This window comes from Leuciscus leuciscus, assembly GCF_965113295.1.
Source record: "Leuciscus leuciscus genome assembly, chromosome: 2".
Taxonomy (NCBI): Eukaryota; Metazoa; Chordata; class Actinopteri; order Cypriniformes; family Leuciscidae; genus Leuciscus; species Leuciscus leuciscus.
The window spans coordinates 33,991,269-34,005,200 of record NC_138726.1 but is presented as its reverse complement, the minus strand read 5'-3'; the positions used below and the strand labels follow the sequence as shown (position 1 = coordinate 34,005,200).

Sequence of the window (13,932 nt, the reverse complement as noted above, 5' to 3'; positions counted from 1 at the left end):
GATCATTCTTTAAAAAAAGAAAGGGGGAGAAATAGGACAAAAGCATTTCAACCTTTAAAAATAAAATTTTGTTTGAATGTCTGATGAAGTCTGATGTCATAACTACAGGTGGTCCAACAGTTCAGGTTTTTAAAAATCTGTCTTTCTTCAGACTACTGCCTCTTTTCCTTTGGGTTCTCTGAAATCTGAAAAAGAAAGCATGATGTTACTCGAGAACAAGTCAATTCAGTTGCCACATTCAAGAATGTTAATATACTAAACACAATATGATTCACTTTAAAAAAAAAAAAAGTTGCTGAACACAAAATATTCTAACTATGATCAAAGTATCGTTAAATTCTGATTATTTCATTTATTTTTCTAAAATCTATTAATGCTTCAATATCAAAAGAAATCACTATGGCAGGGATGTCCGATTTTATCTCCAGCCCTAATTAAACACACCTGAGGCAGCTAATCAAGGTCATTAGGATCAATGAAAACTTCCAGGCAGGTGTTGGAGCTAAACTCTTCATGAAGAGGAACAAACACCTATGAGCTATAGCCATTAACTATATCTCAGTTCATTTTCTGTGAAACTACATAACATTCAAGAAACAAGTTTATCTTGTAGAATAAAAGAGCTTAGGTTTTTTCAATGAAAATTTCTTTAAAGGGATAGTTCAGCTCGAAAAGAAATTTCTGTTGTCATTTACTCACCCTCAAGTTGTTCCAAACCTGTATGAGTTTCTTTCTTCTGTTGAACACTTCTTCTTCAACAAACAAGACTTCTGTAGAGGATGCACCTATGTTTTCTCTCTAATGAGGAAGCGTTACACTACTGAGAAGTGCGCATGCAAAACCAAAATGGGCGTTTACCAATCAGTGGCCAATTTCAAACAACAATAAATGTTTTTCAACCATTTTCAACAGACTTGCTAAACCACCCCACCCCTAAACCAAGCCCCCAGTGGATTAGAGCAAATCAGGTAAAGCGGTTGAAAACACCCCACTGATAGAGAAACACCCACCAGTGTTCTGCAGAGATACATGCCTGAATGATCTTGTGCTCATCAACTACAAATCACTGTTAGTTTAATGTTACTGTCTCCACCCATGTGTGCTGTTGGCTTTCATCAAAATTTCAATGCAGATCCAACACACTTTAAACACTGAAATGTCCATCTCAACCTAAATTATGTTTTGGATCAAAACTCAACATTGTATCAATGTTCCCATGCTATCTGTGCGATTTATTTCAACACTTTACTTACTTTGAAAATTAATGTATGTTAGTAGATTTAGTAACAATAAATAAAATGCAAGTAAAAAGCATGCTAAAAACAGAAATACATTATATTCACCATTGTTTGAAACTCAGAGTTCATGCATGTCAAACACACAAGACTTCCGTATAGGATGCACCTTGTGTTTTCTCTCTAATAAGGAAGCATCAATTAACTACTGAGAAGCCCACATGCAAAACCAAAATGGGCGTATACCAATTAGTGCCAACTTTCAAACTACAATTGGTGTTTTTCAACCATTTTTCAAAAGACTTGCTAAAATCATGAGGGCCCATCCCCAAACCAAACCCCCAGTGTATTAGAGCAAATGAGGTAACACCATTGAAAGTGTCCATCATGAACTGAAACGCCCCACTGATTGGGAAACACCCAGTAGTGTTTTGCACACATACATGCCTGCAAGATATTGTGCTCATAAACTAAGACTCACTGTTAGTTCAATGTCACTGTCTTCACCCATGTGTGCTGTTCCCTTTCATCAAAATTTCAATGCTGATCCAACACAAATTTTGATGTCAACCAAAATGATGGTTTGGATCAAAACTCAACATTGAATCAATGTTACCATGCTGTCTGGGGTTACACTGTTCCTCATCAAGAGACAATACAGATGAAGTTTTTTCTTCCCTTTTATCAAAATAAAACTTTACCCAGCAAAAATATAGGTCAAAAATAAATATTTTAAATTGAGGATTTCATGAAAAATAGTTTCATGTAGAAATTTGATCTTTATCTCTATTTTCAAATGTTTTGACAAACGTCTATACTATTTCCAGGAAGTTTTACTGCAGTGACTTCATTATGTAAAAACAACAAAAAACTAATGAAGTAGAACTTAAGTAAAACCACAATAACGGTGAAAAATAATACTTGACAGAAAAGACGGTGTCAAAATGCAGTTGGCCTCAAAATGTGTGCCGATACCCTTTCTAAAGATAACACAGATCCATAGTGAGGTTTTACAGTTGTTTATCTAGTGAAGAAAGAACACCCCTAGATCACCAATAACATAAGTGAATAATGAGAGAAACCCCAGTCTAAATGTAATCGTCTTTTAATGCAAAACATCCATTAATAATTACAGGATGATAGTAACCTTGATAGTAAATAAATGATAAGGACATAAATAAGACATATATTCCTGTTTAAATGCTACTCAGTGTAAATATTCATTTGAACATATTGTAAAATAATACAAAAAAGGATATACAGTATTTATATCCCTGAGGAACAGAAAGCTCATTTGTATAATGTGCTTCCTTTAGTATTTGACTTAACTTTACAAAATGCTGCTTACAGCAAACAAAACCATTATGTTCCAGCCAACATCAGCAAAGTTTCAGGTGTAATGAATTTTAAGCCAGGAAAGTTCATTTGTTATTTGTATAGACCAAAAAGGCTAGCCACTGTGACTGGTAAATAACCATTTCTCATCCTCTACAGTTCATGCCACAATTTATGTAGTTTTGGGTACCTTACTGATGTGACAAGGAAATGTAATTCACTACGTCCATCCATACTGTGTATGACTTTCTCTAAACTCTCTTTGTGTTTTCCTTTGTTATTTGCATATTATCGATTTAACTAGATATTAATTTGAATCTGGGCTAAGATCTCATATCAAAAAGTATCGTGCAAAGCAGAATGAAGTTTGTCTTTATCAGAGGCGCTAGGCACTGTAAGTGACTTCTTGAAATACTGAATTTCCACCTTTCCGGACTGCTTGGCAAGTGCAACGCCAGAAAATGTGTTCTGTTTGGCTGGCTCACCAAACACAGCCATGGCTGTTACCCTGTGAAAAGAAGTTAGAAAACAGATCATTTTAAAGTGCCTGAGGTACATGCTCTACTTCTAGAATTACACATACAGGAATTATCTGACATATTAGCTTACTATATAACACTAACTGAACTTATTTCTATCATATTAAAAAGATCTAATGTTTGATGTCCTGGATTTATACCGGTCATTGTGTATATTCTCAGTGATGGCTGGCACATAATCCTTCTCTGTCAGGTCCCAGATGAGCAGATCAGAGGCAGCATCCAGAACACAGAACACAGCTGGCCGTGTCTGAGACCACTGCACTGACAGAATAGGAGCGCCACTGGAACATTCAGACCACTCCATCAACGGATCTTCTCTCAGGACCGAGTGTAATCGAACAGTTCCGTCACTGCAGCCAACCTAAGGAAAGGAATCAAAGGGGTTAATATAAATGTTCCCTAAATTTCAGCTAGATACTTTGAAAACTGGGAGTTAAAGAACACTTGTCTTGTTTCATCACTAATAAAAGATGACTATGAACACAGAAATACTACATAATACACATACAAAGCAATTCAAGCTGCTTTTACCAAGAAAAGGGGTTCTCCAAAAGGACTGAAGTCAAGTGCTGTGACCTCCACTGGTCTACAGCTATCAAACTGCGATCTGTAGAACTTTGGAAGAACTTTCAAGCTATGCCTTGTACCATGTCTAACCAGACCCTTCGATAATAAAAGAAAATCAAGAAACATTTCAAAACCAAGATAAGTCTGTGATGGGAAACACCACCAAACCAAATGTCCACTATCTTCAACTTCAACTTCATGCAACACCCACCATGTTAGTACCAATGAAGTAATGGTTTGAGTCAGAAGGGAGGAACTTTAACTGAAGGCTCACAGGAGATCCAAATCCCATTATAATGTCTTGAGGTAATCTCTCAGTGGTCTGTAGAGAGGAGCTGTGGAGTAATTTAACTTTACCGCCAGGCCTAAGACCTGCCAAGGTAGAGAGCGTTATTAAAGTGAGAGAGGTCTAATAGATATGATTTCAGCAAAGATGATTTCAACTGCAATTTATTTGTATAGTGTTTTGTTTATAATACTCATTGTTCAAAGCAGCTTTACAGAAAATAGGAAAATAAATTTAAACTTAGGTTTACCTAGGTCTGTTTGAGATCCAGAATCATTTCCTTTGGGCAGCTCGACCACAACCTGTCAGAGACAAAACATACAACTTTATCTAATCAATCAATGACACAGCGTCAAATGAAAGTGAGTTTCTGTAAAATAAAGTCACTGGTAAAAATCAGACATACCCAGAGAGTTAATACCCCATTTTCATCCAGAGATCCTAACTGAAATGACAGTCCCAGAGACTCTAGAATTTGCACAAGTAAACAAGGAATTTCTTTTGGTGATTTTCAAAATATACATTACCATTTAAATGTTCAGGGTGAGTACGATTTTTTGGTAACACTTTAAAAATGTACACAGGTTTCTTTAGTTAACTTAACTACATTAGTTAACTACTTTAGTTAACATAAACTAGGAATTAGCAATACTTCTACAACATGTATTAATCTTAGTTAATGTTAATTTCAACATTTACTAATACATTATTTAAATCAAATGTTGTATTTGTTAACATTAGTTAATGCACTGTGAACTAACATGAAACTCATACTATGGAAGTAAAATAATGACAAATGTTTTTGAAACAAAAAAGCTTGTTGAATTGCACTCCTTGGAAAAAATATATGCATTTTTTTAATTGAAATATTCACAGCTTAAATATACAACCATGTTGAATTTCAGCCCATAAAAATGCAAGCCCTAAAAAATACAATGCAATGCATATTTTTCCAAGTAGTGCAATTCAACAAGCTTTTTTGTTTCAAAAACATTTGTCATTATTTTACTTCCATATATTTGTTTCTTTCTACAAAAAATTAAATCTTCCTGACCCTAAACTTTTGAACTGTGTACTGTAGGTTTATTAAAAACAATGTAAGTCAAACACATGGTTTGTATTACCCTCTATGTCTGCAGTTAGTGTGCTTTTTGAACTTGTATCAGCAGTTGCCAGTACAGGTTCAACAGACACCACAGGAGAGAGATGACCCACCCCAGAAAGTACAGCATCTGCGAACATACACACACACAAAAAAAGGTCAGTTTCACTTTAACTGTGACCTGTCTCCAAATATCTATATTTAAATACAAGTTAAGTTAGATAAATAATAAACAATTTTTGCAAACACTTGTATTTATCTATTATTTAAATTGACAGCACAGCAGCTGAAGCTGTGAGCATTGACTGACCCGTAGAGAAGGTCGGGTAGCGTAGTGTCCACACCTCTTTGCCAACCACCAAGTTGCAGTGAGTGCCAGAATGTTCTCTGAGATCCCATACCACCACTGAACCCACTGCTGTACCAGCAAACACTAACGTAACTTTACCTGGACTGAAACAACAACACCTCACCTGAGAGGGTAGGAGAAATGGGAGAAAAATATTTGATTTCGATTAACTTTTGTGAGAGCATTTAATTTCAGAAAAATCAATAATGAATTTTAATCATACCAGTATGTTCTTCTACATACCTCAGATTCATAAAGAAGAATTTTTTGGGGTCTGGATGGCTCCCAGATGTTCCACACACAGATGACAGTCTCGCTGTCAAGCCGAACAGCACTGGTTTTGGAAGGAGGATGAACAGATAGAAGAGTCTGTCTCTGGACTTGAGAGAACTGCAGAAGACTCACCTGCCGACCTGCAAAAAGGTAGACGCGCACATACAGTATACGTGATTAAGCATATTCACCACCGTAATAAACACAGTTTACAGTTCATATTTATTGACATTGATCATTGAATGTTTTGTTTTAAATTAAATATTGACCCATCATCATATAAAATGATCAAGTCTCTTCAGAAAATTTGGACTAAACCACTCAATTTATATTGATTAGTTTTACAATCTCTTTATGAATTTTTTGAAGCGTTAAAGTGGTAGTTGCATAGCTGTCAATGGAGGGACAGAAAGCTCTCAGATTTCATCCAAAAGATCTTCATTTGTATTCTGAAGATAAACGAAAGTCTTACGGGTTTGGAATGACATGAGGGTGAGTAAATTACATAATTTTCATTTTAGGGTGAACTATCCCTTTAAAGAACATTTATTTACATTAATACAAAAATCCCAGAACTACCGCTAACACATTTATTCCACATCAAAATCATGTATTTGAATGTTAATAGCTCTTAATAGCTGCCATTCATCAGTAAATGTTATTTATAAAATATTACCATGCAAAAATGGGAGTTTGGCATTGAGTTGAATGCAGCCATCACTGAAGGACAGCGCATCTGTTTGAGAGCGAAGTCTTCGGACAGAATTACTCTCTGCCATATTCTCCTCTATCAGAACAGCCATCACCTGACATACAAAAAATACTTAAATAAATCACCTAGTGGATTATGGGGAATGACTGTCATGGTCCACTCGAGTTCATATGCACATATTGTGTATCTATTTCTGTGACTGAATAACGCAAGACATGAGCAAACTTTTTGAGAGCTTTTTTGCACTTTTGTGGAAAATTATTTTAGATATGTGCAGATCATTTTTAACTTAAGTTGATAAAAAATTAAAATAAACCCATAACAATATTCTTTACCTGTGCAGCAGAACGTAAAAAAGTAGTCAGACGTTGAGAATCAGAAGTTATTCTTGCAGTGGATTCCACTGAAGTGTCTTGAGACGCCTTAGATCCTGGTTACAGTTCAGAGAAGGAAATAGCACATAGTAGACTATATTATTTTTACACTTCCATTGTTGTTTGTTAATAATGACAGATACATTTTTAACACAATACCTCCACACGCTGCCTTTGCTTCTGGTGGGTGCTGTGTCCATTTGTCTGTCATGTCAACTTCTTCTGTTTGTATATCTCGATCAGTGTTGTCTTCATTGCACTGCACATAAGCCTGGAGACACAAGAATCTCATTGGATGGCATAAAAGCTATTTTGAGTAGGAAGAAAGAAAAACAAATCTAGATGATAGAGAAGATGTGTAAAAGTGACTTAATGAAACAAATATGGTAGATATAGGGCCCTATTTTAACGATCTAAGCGCATGGTCTAAAGCGCACGGTGCAGGTGCACTTAGGGCATGTCCGAATCCACTTTTGCTAGTTTAACGACGGGAAAAATGGTTGGTGCGCCCGACCCATGGTCTAAAAGGGTTGTCTCTATTCTCTTGAGTAATGGGTGTGTTTTGGGCGTAACGTGCAAAAAACCTGTAATTTCCCATTCCCTTTAAATGCCAGTTGTGCTCGGACCATGCCGGATTCGCTATTTACATGGTGGAATTTGCAAGCGGAAAGACTGAACGCATCTCCAGAGCGCAAACGGATCTGTTCGTCAAGGTTAAAGCACGCAAGCAGACCATCTACGGGACAAGCCGGATTCCACCATATCTTTATGTACACAATATTAATATTTTAAATTGTAATCCTTTTATTTTTAATATTTGGCTAGTTTGTGTGCTGCTGCGGGTCCCTGTGTGTGTAATAAGTAGAGTGTATTCGCATGTGGACCCGCCTATAGGCGCACATTACTAAAGCGCTCTTTAAATAACAAAAAAAATATTGTGCCATTGACTTTAGACCAGGTTTTTGTTGGTCAATGGCGCAGTCTATTTCTGTTGCCTCAAAATAGCAACGCACCAACCATGTGCCTGAACACACCTCGTTTTCAGACCAGCAGCCCATGGGCGCAAATGCATTTGCTATTTAATCAACAATATATTATCTTGATGTTGCTAATAATCAGAGAGATAAGACAACATTTGTTTGAGGTTTAACAACATTTCAGAATTTTTCAGCCTCGCACTTCTTTCAAAATTATTAACTGCTTCACCTTCCTCGACCTGGGAAAGGGGTGTTACAATTGTCGCCAAACTAACAGGCGGGACATCAACAACTTCCGCAGCACGGGCTCTTTTATAGTAAGGCTTTAGCATATTCACATGACAGACTTGTGTTTTCCTGCGATCCTGCTGCGATCTGGAGTATGCACAATATAATCAGTTTCACTGCGCTTTCTTTCTATTTCATAAGGGCCACCAAATTTTGCTTGCATTGCTGAGCCGTGAACTGGAAGAAAGACCAACGACGAGTCTCCAGGCTGAAAGTTGCGTTCGACACTTTCTTTTATCAAAGTGAGATTTCATCTTGTTCTGTGCTGTTACAAAATTTTCTTTCACCATCGCACACGCTCGATGTAACCTGTCACGAACTTTACTCACATAATCCAATACAGGCACAGGGGAAACAGATTTTTCAGGTAACTGTTCGCGTAATATTCTCAGCGGACCGCGAACAGTATGTCCAAACACCAGGTCAGCTTCGGATTATTGCGTGGTCTCACGAATCGCTAACATCAGCATGGGTCCCTCGTCCCATTCTCTGCCCGTTTCCACACAGAATTTACGCAACAGTGTCTTCAATATCTGATGGAAACGTTCTATTGCTCCCTGGCTTTGTGGGTGGTAGGTGCTGGATAGTAGGCCTAGATGTTTTATGTTTAATTCACGAGCAACTTGGGTAAATATTTTCTATGTAAAATTGGATCCCTGATCAGTTTGGATCACTTTTGGTAGCCCAAACACATAGCAAAATTTGACCAATTCTTGGATCATCCTTTTAGCTTTAATTGTGTGCAACGGAATCCCCTCCGGATAGCGAGTCGCAGCGCACATTATTGTAAGAATGTATTGATGCCAAACTTTTTATTTAGGGAGCGGGCCAACACGGTCCATAATAATATGCTCAAAAGGTTCTCCCAATAAAGGTATTGGATGTAAAGAAACAGGTGGTATGGTTTGATTGGGCTTACCGGTCAGTTGGCATGCATTACACGGACGGCAGTAAGCGGAGACATCAGACTTCATCCCCGGCCCAAAAAAATAGCGAAGCACTCGCTTGTAGGTTATTCTAATGCCCAGATGACTCGAAAGAACATGAGCAAGTTTAAGCCACAGGTGCTGCTGGATTTGAAGTGGCAGGCACCCCGGCCACGGCTGGTAGAGGAGCGAAAGAGGGTAATCCTGTAGACTGCATGAGTGCATCTTTAAACAATGTGGTGTAGGACGTGAATTTGATAACTGCGTCGGGCTGAAACTAGTAAAAAACACTTTCATCGCGTCTGGCGCTGCATTGCGCCGGGTGTATGATAGGGCCCATAGAGTCAGATCTGTCCTGAGATAAGTCATTAATCTCATGCTGCCTATATTGTTCACAACATGGCCAAATACTTCAAAATATCACCATTTTCCTTTTGCAGGACACATAGCGTGGATTTCTAGATTTCTAACCTGTTTGGTATTGGCTGTTCCAAAGGTCTTGATGTACATGTCATACTCATTGACAGGAGGCAGGTCCAGCAGAGAGAAGGTAATGGAGAAGTCTAAATCAATCAGACGCAGAAGTTCCTCACTGCGCTTCCTTCAATTCAAATCAAATGGCTACTGATTAATTGATTAATTAGTCAACAAATGCAATTATTATTTTTTTTAAATGTGTGTACTTCAAATTAGATGATCTCATTGGATACTCATTAGATTATCATCAAGACAGATAACTTACTTCTGTTTCTTGGCAACTTTCTGGCTAACCTCTCGCTGCTTTGCTGATATAAAATCAATAATTTTGCCTTGTGTTTGACTTCTGTTAGAGTGTCTTTCTGTGAAAACACAACAAAACACTGATTTAGGTCTTCCTTTTCATGCTCAGCAGTAGAATGTGCGAATCAACATAAACTTTTGTTTAACTACCTCTCTGGGTGATAGCTGACTCTATGGTTGTTGGCTTTGATCTTGCAGTGTAGATTCTCTCATTTTCCTCATCAATGGCTTTCTGGATGGCTTCAATCTCTTCTCTTCTCCTGGGGCTCAGCTCCCTCTTCTTTTCTCTCACGTTATTGTCATCTTCCTCTTTCTCCTCCTCCTCCTCCTCCTTATCATCCTTCTCTTCACCTACATCCTCAAAGTCTTCCTCATAATCCTAAAAGCAGGAACAGCTCATCACTTTACAGCCAAATGAATAGCATAATAAAAGGAAGAAATAAATAAGGACTTTGTTGGTTAGATTCAGCATTAAGATCATCAGGGCAATATAAACCAAGAATTTATATTTAAGTTAACTTGTATTTACAATAAATTCACCGAAATCTTTGATGAAATGATGACACCATGTCAAAATGACTTTGTTCACAACAAAATGTGTTCACCATTCATAGTACTGTGTACTATCCGACTTATGTCATGGATGTAATGGGAGCATTGGGCTCTTTCACACCTCAAAATCCTCATCATAATCATCCTTATGATAATCTTTGCTTGATTGTTTGTCCTTTTCAGTATCTTCATTCACCACCTTGAAACACAAAGGCATACAATCAGATTAGCTGTGGGTTTACTCTTTTACTCAAAATTTACAATGGGGCTAAAAAAAAAAGTAAAGACATGCAACTAAACTAAATTTTAAATATTAGCTAGTAACTTGTAAGAAACACTGAGTTCTGAGACTCTAAATAGGAAGTGCTTTTATATTTAGGTTGATTTAGGCTGTTGTAATGTAGAAATGCAGCTTCTTGTGTTTATTTTGAGACCTGTTTCTGTATACTATATATATATATATATATTATTTTATTTTATTATATTTCCCTTTCCTGGTAGTTGTTGTTGTTAGATGTCCGCTACCTGACTTAAGTCTGTTGCGTCTTAAAAATGCATCATGTTAATGCTGGTTTTTCTTATTTAACTAGTGGATTATCGAAATGTATTTTTTATTTAATGGATTATCAAAAAAAAAAAATCATGTGGTCAAAAAACAAACAAACAAAAAACAAATTAAAAAAATGAAACCTGCACAGATAAATCATTCAAAATAAGAAATTTCAAATCAAATTTTCATTCCATGCCGACTTTAACTTATCGTAACTGAACTTCAAACAGAAACCTTACAGGGATTTTTGGATCACTCATTTCATCTTGAATAGACCTCCATGTTACCTGAGGTCTCTTGGTAGGTTCCTACACACCCCCCCCCACACACACACACACACAAATACAAAACATATATGCAATGGAAATGTATAACCTTACAAACCTAAAAGGCAAATTAATATCATGAAACTTAAGCATTTAATTCAATTTAATTGACAATGTTTGTACCTCTTTGTCTTTAATTATCCTTTCATTTATGTCATGTCCTGATGAATCTTTTTGTCTTTCACTCTTGGAGTCTGAAGCCTCCTTGTGCCTTCTTTCACGCCTTCTGTCTCTCTCCTCCCTCTCCCTGGTCTTTTCCCTATCCCCATCTTGGTGGGGTTCAACTTCTTGAGAGTGACTTTTGTTTGTCACCTGTTGACAAAAACAACTTTAGCAAGACTTTTAATATTTTCAATGTTGACTAGCCACAATTCATTTATATTCTTCCGTAATATCAGTACAGTTTTACACCACTTTTTTTTTTTTGTGTGTTTTTTTTTTACAGATTTACACTACTGGTCAAAAGTTTGGAATAATTTTTTTTATGTTTTTGAAATTTTAAAATGATCACCAAGGCTGAATAAATACTATAAAAACAGTAATATGGTGAAGCATTATTTCAAATTAAAATAACTTTTCTATATCACCTCGATATACATAAAAAACTGTTCCTTTAAATTGTAATAATATTTCAGAATGTTGTAGTATTTTTGATAAAAAAAATCATACTTATTCAAAAAACTTTGACCGGTAATGTACATTTTACTTTATTATCAGTACAATATCTTGCTCATAAATATCAACAATCTTATACATGGCTTACATGGCTTTCTTTATCCCTTTTTCTCTTCTCTTTATCTTCTCTATCTCTTCTGTGTTCTGAAATAAAAGAGATCATATTAATAATATCATATTACATGATTTGTGATTTTCTACTAAATTCAAATTGACATGAAACCCCCCCCCCCCCCTTTTCTCTAGGCACAAACTGTTCATACCTCTTTCTTTGTGTCCAGAGTTGTCTTTATCCCTGCGTTTCTCTCTCCTTTCCCCTTCTCTCTGTTTTTCCTCATATTCATGTCGATTCTGATTACTTTCTCTTGCTCTGTGTCTTTCTCTTCTTTCTTTTTCTTTGTCTCTCTCCCTCTCTTCTTTTTCTCCTTCAGTTCTCTTCTCTTTCCTTCTATCTGTTTCACTTTTTCGCTCCCCATCTCTCTCAGCCCTCCTTCTATCTTTTTCTCTTTCCCTGTCACGTTGTTTGTACATATCAATGTCCCTGTCTTTATCTCTATCCCTCCGTCTTTCATCGTTACCCTTCTCAACTTGATCATGTATTTTTTCTTCTTCATCTCCATCTCTGTGTCTGTTGTAATCTAATGCCTTATCTCGCTCTCTCCTTCTCTCTTTATATCTATCCTCCCTGACATCTTCCCTCTTGATATCCTGGTTTCTGTCCCTGTCTGGATCTCTGTGTTTACTCTCCTCTCTTGTGCTTTCTCCATGTCTCTGTTTTTCTCTTTCTCTCCTTGCATCTGGATCAGGGTCTCTGTGTCGCCGACCCAGAGATTCTCCATCCCTGTGTTTCCTGTGCTCCTCTTCTCGTTTCGATCTTCTTCTGCTCTCCTCATTGTGAGTCTGGCAACACAATCACATTTTTACGGGTTGTGCTTTTAAACCTCTTTTTGTTTTTTGTTTTACACACAAACAAACGGCAGATTACCTGTATGTGCACGTTTAAGTCATCAGACCTCCATGTATCTTCTTTTGTTATTTTCTTATGAGAGGACGAGGGAAACTTATATTAGATGCGTTAAAATTGTGCAGAATGAAGCTCATGGCTCGATTAACGTTACCTAATATAACAAACTAAATACTGCTTACTTACAAGTTGATTCTTTATAACGTTATACCAAGTGTTTAAATGATGAAGTAAACATTTTACAGATATAACTTGAGTGGGTGAGCAGCAGTTTTATTTGGCTATCGATGAGCGGCTAATCGTGCTGTTCAGCTTTAAAATCTTCACGAGAAAAAAAAATACAATTGGCACACAACTGCTGATCCATACGGGATAAGTGTTGCTTTACCTTCCCAGTGTACATCACTTTAGAGATCCACTCCTCAGTTCTTCTTTTCAATCCAACAATCACAAGTTTGTGTTGACAGATTTCACCGCCATACCTCTATACAACTACAGCGAATGCGCAGTTAAACGCTTCTATGGTAACCTGACAAGCCAGACTATGAAATCGAGCAACGAGCAATCGCTTAATACCAATCTTACTATGGCAACACAGTAGAATTGTGAAAATAATCGAAAAATCGAACTAATAAAATGCGACATAGCTCTTAATATAAAACATGACATTTCTTTGTACTATACATCTGCCCATGTCTACAGTCATTACCTACTTTTTTAACACAAAGCTTTGTACTACATCTGCCAATAGCTATGTCTATAGTTAATGCATGTGTATGAATTATTTGTTTAAAGTCGTGCGAACTGAGCTGAAGACGACACAAATAAAACAAAAGCGATAACTTGACACGCAGTCGTGTGACACTTGTTTTTCACACAAACTATCTGTCCATCTGAAAATATTAAATAAAATATGAAACAAACAGCTTCTTGTTCTTGATCCAAGGGAGTGGAAAAGTCTAGAGACAAACTAATAAATAAATAAATAAATAAATAAATAAGATTAATAAATTTAAAATATAGATAAAAATACAAAATAAAGAGCACATTTAACAGTACATTTACAGAAAGTAGAATATATATAAATTATATAATAGAATATATATGTTATATAATATA

The 13,932-nt window shown here is 36.5% G+C and overlaps 1 protein-coding gene across 4 annotated transcripts; it reads right to left on the bottom strand.

The window, feature by feature from the left end:
* Positions 1 to 2,324: 2,324 nt before the first annotated feature.
* Positions 2,325 to 13,337, bottom strand: dync2i1 (dynein 2 intermediate chain 1). 4 transcript variants are annotated; one of them, XM_082162138.1, is made up of 22 exons: positions 13,202 to 13,337; positions 12,835 to 12,888; positions 12,113 to 12,749; positions 11,938 to 11,993; positions 11,298 to 11,486; positions 11,088 to 11,156; positions 10,420 to 10,497; positions 9,897 to 10,125; positions 9,709 to 9,805; positions 9,438 to 9,567; positions 6,935 to 7,046; positions 6,737 to 6,831; positions 6,366 to 6,495; positions 5,660 to 5,829; positions 5,378 to 5,540; positions 5,090 to 5,197; positions 4,372 to 4,433; positions 4,216 to 4,267; positions 3,891 to 4,051; positions 3,644 to 3,775; positions 3,250 to 3,473; positions 2,325 to 3,078 (listed from the first exon to the last, which is right to left on the bottom strand). In XM_082162138.1, exons 1-22 carry the CDS (start codon positions 13,214 to 13,216, stop codon positions 2,907 to 2,909), a joined length of 3,135 nt encoding a protein of 1,044 aa, XP_082018264.1. In that variant the 5' UTR covers positions 13,217 to 13,337; the 3' UTR covers positions 2,325 to 2,906. The 4 variants fall into 4 exon arrangements, with proteins under 4 accessions (XP_082018264.1, XP_082018265.1, XP_082018267.1 ...); XM_082162139.1 differs by having other exon boundaries at positions 11,136 to 11,156; XM_082162141.1 differs by lacking the exon at positions 11,088 to 11,156.
* Positions 13,338 to 13,932: the final 595 nt, after the last annotated feature.